The sequence below is a fragment of the Camellia sinensis genome, chromosome 4 (assembly GCF_055761805.1).
Source record: "Camellia sinensis isolate YWXY chromosome 4, ASM5576180v1, whole genome shotgun sequence".
Taxonomy (NCBI): Eukaryota; Viridiplantae; Streptophyta; class Magnoliopsida; order Ericales; family Theaceae; genus Camellia; species Camellia sinensis.
Genome location: NC_138964.1, coordinates 181,928,336 through 181,934,748, shown reverse-complemented (window position 1 = coordinate 181,934,748; position 6,413 = coordinate 181,928,336). Strand labels below are relative to the sequence as shown.

General features: G+C 34.5%; 1 protein-coding gene across 1 annotated transcript; it reads right to left on the bottom strand.

Annotated features, from left to right (window-relative positions):
- Positions 1 to 3,643: 3,643 nt before the first annotated feature.
- Positions 3,644 to 6,210, bottom strand: LOC114277370 (RING/U-box superfamily protein). The gene is made up of 5 exons (XM_028219263.2): positions 5,215 to 6,210; positions 4,582 to 4,760; positions 4,355 to 4,438; positions 4,088 to 4,255; positions 3,644 to 3,975 (listed from the first exon to the last, which is right to left on the bottom strand). The coding sequence occupies exons 1-5, from the start codon at positions 5,378 to 5,380 to the stop codon at positions 3,853 to 3,855; spliced, it is 720 nt and encodes a 239-aa protein (XP_028075064.2). The 5' UTR covers positions 5,381 to 6,210; the 3' UTR covers positions 3,644 to 3,852.
- Between the last annotated feature and the right edge of the window lie 203 nt (positions 6,211 to 6,413).

Below are 6,413 nucleotides of genomic sequence, written 5' to 3'. Positions count from 1 at the left end.
TCTTCCAATTTTGATGACTTTTTTCAATTGATCTTCTCTCTTCGATCTAGATTTGTTGAGACTAATTTTTTTTTTTTTTTTCCTTATAGATTTTGAGTTCAATTTGGTAATGGAACAATCCGGCGATGGATGGAGGCGGAGGGGTGAGGGAAAGGATGGTTGGCTGGAGGAGGGTTGGGGAGCAACTAGCGACCGTCAACAATGGTGGGGGACCAAGTGGTCGCCGTCGCCGCCATCGACACCGACAAAGCTGTTCTTCAAGGTTTTGCAGAGCTTAATCCCTATGTGAAGATCTTTGATTTGTATTTGCAAATCTTTGATTTGTATTCGTAGATCCTTGCTATGTAAAATTATCTTTGCTATGTGAAGATGATTTGTATTTGAAATTCTTCCTCAATCCTTTCTCTCTTTGGTTTTTTCCCTCTCTCTCTCTCTCCTATCACATTCGAACTGTAAAACCAATTTTTTTTTTTTTTTTTTGATCACCAAAACGACGTCGTTTTTGTGAGAGATTAATCTCAACCATTAGCTTCATTAGTGGGATACATGTCGCGCCATAAAAAATCACTCCAAATAATTACTCCACCAAATCACTCGAGAGGATCCCAACGCAATGCATTGTACCTGACCTAGCAAAGCCCACCATGGCTTTGGTGCAAGCCAGAGATGTCAGATTCACATCATTTTGCTGACATGTGATTTAAAGAGAGGGGAATTACATGTCAGTGACACATAATTTTATTTTATTTTTTTTGAAATATAGAAGAGTGCAAGTTATCCTTAGGCATTGTTTGGAAAGAGTTAAAATAGGTTTTTTTAGCTATTTTAGCCACAAAAGATAAAATAGGCTATTTTAGTCACAAAAAATAAAATATCACATCTAACCCATAATTATTACACTATTCTCTCATAAAAAAAGTCAAAAAAACTAAAAAACTAAAAAACCATTTTCAAACCAAGCCCTTTCCATAATCATTACAATTTTTTTTTATTACCACTGCTGTAATCCACTTTAAAGAAAACACACATACTTGGATTGGCCATTTATGCTCTTTCAAGTTAACCTTGTCCTTAGTTGTTTCTTGTCCTTGCACTTTAATCAGTGCAAACAAACTCTACCACAATGTGGTCTAGCTAAGAATTCATAATTGGAGAGCATTCAGCATCGTAATAGCAAAAGGCTAATATGATTGTAAGTAGTTTGAAAGGTTCTAAAATCCCACCAAGCTAGCAGGATCAAAAGAATCCCACCAAGATTATTCCGCCATCGTCTGGCATGTCAAAAAATTTATTTTTGGATTATTTTAGTTACAAAAAAATTAAATAGGTTAAAGAATCAATAAAGCGAAATGTCACATTCAAACCATAATCATTTTATTTTTTCTTTCATAAAAGTCAAAAAAATCAAAAAATATATCCCAAACAAAATTTTTTAGTCCCAAACTAAAACAGTCAAAAATCAAAAAGTCAACCCACATCCCAAACGAACCCTCAAGCTTCCATAACCAAACAAGATTATGAGGCATGTAAAGATGTATTTAGTAGTCTAGAAGTACCATGTGCTTATAGTCATAAGTAGTGAGATTATATACCTAACAATCCCTTCTTTTATGCTCTCGTGTCACGAATTTATGACAACTTTTTTTCTTGAGAATATGTAAAATATTATATTCGAATTTATGACAATTTTTTTTCTTGAGAATATGTAAAATATTATATTAATAAAACAATAACAGTACATAAATAAGATTTTAAAGGGCCATCCCAACTAAATAACAAAACAAAAAACCAACAACAAAAAAACAAATCTGCCAAAAAAAATATTACGATCCAGAGAAAACTACCGATCTGCTCAAAATGTGGTCTGAAAAGCAAGATCTTCTTTAAAGCCCGTGGTCCCCATCGACGTCGTTCCTATCGCTGTTGTCCAACTCCGCCGCCATCGCCATCGGAGATGGAAATACATCCACAAATGATGTTTTTACTTTTTACTTTCAAACTAATTAGTGTCGTTGCATTCGACACTACACAAATAAGTTTATCTTTAGAACGGTCATAAAGAGCAGCATTGTATACCCAACAACTCTTATTCATTGATAAGGAGCACTATATGAGCATAGTGAGTAGATATTTTGGAATTGTTGAATAATTAATTACTAAGAGAGGAGGAAAATTCCTAGCTAAAAGATCACTGGGGCTAATAAATTCTCTTCAGTGATTAATGCTGAGAATCAGTTCAAAAGCTAACATAAGATTTGATCAAGCCAAGCCAGGGATAAAGGATTGAAACATTCACGTTGAGATTCAAACTTTATGGTATGCAAAGTTTCAAATATCAAGCCTCCATTCACGGAAGTTTCAGTTGGACCCAGTGTTCCTTCCAGCAGAGTTGTTCAGATGAGACTTTGCAACAATTTTTTTATAAAAGGGAAGGTAACAATTAGGCAGGAAAAGGCGGACCAAAAGTTGGCAAAACATGGAAAAGGAAAGATGCAGTGTCGGCTGACAAATTCCTCATCCTACACTGGTGTTGGTTGGTAAAAATAACTGATATTGGTTTTAAAAACAGTCAAATAATTGCAATTTAATAAATGATTGATTTTAGCTTTTACTTTCTAAGTATCAAATTTCAACTTTAAAAATGTTACGCCAAACAAGGTCATTTCATAGCATTCATTCACTGTGAGAAAGCTGCATCTGTAGTGGGTACACTCCAACTTGGTTTATCTTACTGTCTCGTATAGGGATAGGTCTTTATCTCTATGTGAGAGAACCACATACACAACTGTGGTATACAAAAAATATCTGGTCTATCCGGTTGATCCTCTGCCAGCCGTTTGAATGTCAAACGGTTACACAATGTGGGTAGGAACTTGGTGATTCAATTTTTTTGGTTTTTTTTAAATTTATTTTTGGTGTGCTAGAGATAGGATATTAATGGGTGGGTTAGATTATCATTATACAGACGAACATCATTCTATCGACTCAAACCTAGGTAGGACCATACCACATCAAGGGCGGCTACAAGACCACTGGCCATCACCCAAGGTCTAACCTGGTGATCCTTCACAAGGTAATCAAACACACTAGAATGGGATCTAATTTGGTACCAAAGCAACCCAAGCTGACAGCTCAAGTGGAATCTCCAACACCATCTGAGAGAAGTGTACGGTTCAGGTCTATAAATATGGAAGAACGGTATGAGCTAGAGGTTGGGCAAACCATGCAAAATAAATAAATAAGAACAGAGAAAAGAAAACAAAAGGGTAACGTGACCTAATTCATGAGTCTTCCGCTAAAATGGGCTTAGAAAAAAAGGAAAATGTATGTCACCGATTTATTGAGATATTGTTCCTGTGACTCGAACTGTACCACCAATGATGGTAATGGCAAGCCATATAGCTGATTATTTAAACTTCTAAACAATCATGATCCTAAAAAGGAGCCAAATTGAAGTCTGGTTCTATCTGTCTCACCGAAAAATGAGGGAAATATTCTGAATGCAACCAGAAATGAAAGCACCTTTTTAAAACTATTCCCCAAGTGCAAAAGCAGTACGGAATTGTATTAGGGTTGGGGCCAATTTATTAACATCGAAGGGGACAAAGAAGAATTGCTAAACGATGATAAAAACAGAAACAAATAAATATTAATGACGCAAAATTTTTATACAGAATGCTGATAAAGTACAATGACCCAGCTCACGATACACCGCACTCAAACTAATTACACGAGGCTGTTGTCCGCGCGGGGGGGGGGGGGGAAGGTCTAGCTAGTGCTTCAAGAACAAAACAGAGAAATTCTACGACTAAGAAATAATAAAAGAACTCATCTTGTTATAGTTTACATTAACTACAGATCCCTTCTGCATAAGGGACAAGAACCATGCCTCACCAGCCATTTATCAATGCAAGGCAGGTGAAACATGTGATGACAATGAGGCAAACTTCTAACAGTCTCTCCGACCTGAAAGTCCTGAAAATATAAAATACACAATGTTGATTGAACAAGATTCTTCACAAATATGTTTACACGTTTAGAAAAAAGAAAAAAGAAAAAGCAATTTGAAGCAACACTATGCCCATACCTGAAGGCACACTGAGCATGATGCTTTCTCCCCGGAAGCATCTACATTGTTATTGCTAGTGATTTTGATCTTCGGGATCCTTTCAACTGAATCTCCAGGTAAACCTTTAGCGCTCCCAGTATCAAAAATATTGTGAACCTCATCGAAGCTCAGTTCAACAGCACCCATCTGATTAAACACAATGAAATTGTCAGCAAACAAAAAAGTTGGCATTTGCCATTGTTGTTAAAGCCTTTAAACAGCTAGTAAAATTGGGTTAGAAAGTACCTGACTTTGCACTGCACTTAGCATGGCCGGACCAATCCTCTCACGAACAAGTCTACCACTTAGAAGGCTTGCAATAACATCAATCTGAACAATTCAAAAGATTCATCGAGTGGTACAAATACAAAGTTAAAATTTGAGAATAATTTTGCAGAATTCAGAATGAATGAACTTATATAAACTAAAATCAGCAGGGATAATGAAAGTGGTGAGAAGATAGGTGGTTTTACCAAGTATAGCAAACACCCAATTCCAGATTCATCCGTTTGCCAGAGAACAAGTGAAGATTCAAAAACCTCAATTGAGAAAACAGCCCCAGAGATGGCTCCAACAGCAGCCCCACGTACAAACCCGCTCTCTGTCTCTTGGCCTATCAAAGCTCCAGTCATGGCTCCTAATAAGGTGCCCACTGTAGCCAAAAGGGCAATTCTTTAATTAGTTAACAGCTTGAAGAAAATATTAGGGCTCTTTGATAATGTAGCCACTCCACAAATTCCAAGTTCTAAGTATACTTGAATAACAAAAATAGACAAACCCTTTGTTAATATGCAAAATTCTTCCATCATCACAACTCAAATCCAACAAAACAATGATAGTTACATCTCTAAAACCCTAAAAAAACATTTCTTTTTCAGAAAATTTGAATACAATTGATCCTAATTGTAAAAAAAGAGAAGAAGAAAAAAACCCAAATTATCAAACACCAAAGGGTTAAATGATTGCAGAGGAGATTACATTTACAATAACAACCCAATTCAATTGACTGCAAACCCAGGTCAGAAAACACAAACAGATTAGAAATCAACACCCATTTGATCAGAAGTAACAAAGAAATGGAGGGAATTGAAGGAGGATATACGCACCTAATGCGAAGAAAAAAGTGAAGATCGCAGAGAAGACATTCCCAACAATCGCGGAAAGAGCGAATCTGAAGAATTCTTTAACCTTGTCGATCAAATTGCAGAAGGAAAATGAAGAAGTTGAAGACGACGAAGGCAGAGAATGAGATGGGTATCCATAAACCTCCATCGATGATCAGGAAAATCAAAACCTAGTTCAAGGAGATATAAAATAGAAATATGTATATATAGAATTTAAAGGGTATATAAGGGAAGGAAAGAGTTAAAGAGAGTATGCCAGTCGTTGGTGAAAATAAATCACAAACCAACTCTCATTTATAGCTGTTTTTCTTTCATCTTTCTGTCTGACCAAAAGCAAAGGAAATTAGGTTTTGTGCTGTTATCAACTGAAGAAATTGAGAACATTAATAAATTTTGTTTTCTTTTTTTAAAAGATGCACGAGAAAGAAAGAAAGAAAATGACATGTTTTTGTTTGTCAAAATTGGAGGTGTAGATAGGGTTTCAAAGTCCTCCACAAATTGTTTCTTGAATTTAAAATATATATATATATTTTTGTACAATATATAATATATGTGATTTTGGCATTTTTTAGTGTTTTATTTTCAAAACACAAAAACCCAAAATTTAAATAGAGAACCACTAATTACAACTCTTTAGTTTTAGATTTACAAAAATAATTTTTTAAATTTTAATTCGTATTTTTTAGTTTTAGTAGTATTCTTTTTTCCTTTTAAAATTTATTTAATGTACATATAGTTAAAAATTATAAAATTAAAAAAATAATAAATACAAAAAATATTTTTAAATAGTACTTTTTTTATTGCTCAATTTTTTAAAATTTTCTTCACAAATAATTTAATTTTTGAGTAATTTACAAATACACTTCTTGTGATTTGTTTAAAATACGAATTGTCCTCTATGGTTTGAAAAATTATAAATACCCCTTTATAATAATTTTTTATTTAACAGAATTGACTGAGAAAAGAAAATTCTTAAGCCTCCGTTTGGGAAGTGGGTTGGCTTTTTGGCTTTTTTGGCTATTTTAGCCTGGGCTTAAAAGCTTGGTTTGGGAAGGACTTTTTGGCTTTTTGACTTTTTTGAGTTTTTTTGTGAGAGAAGAATGTAATGATTATGGGTTGGATGTGATGTTTTGTTTGTTATGGCTAAAATAGCCTATTTTGTCTTTTGTGGCTAAAATAGC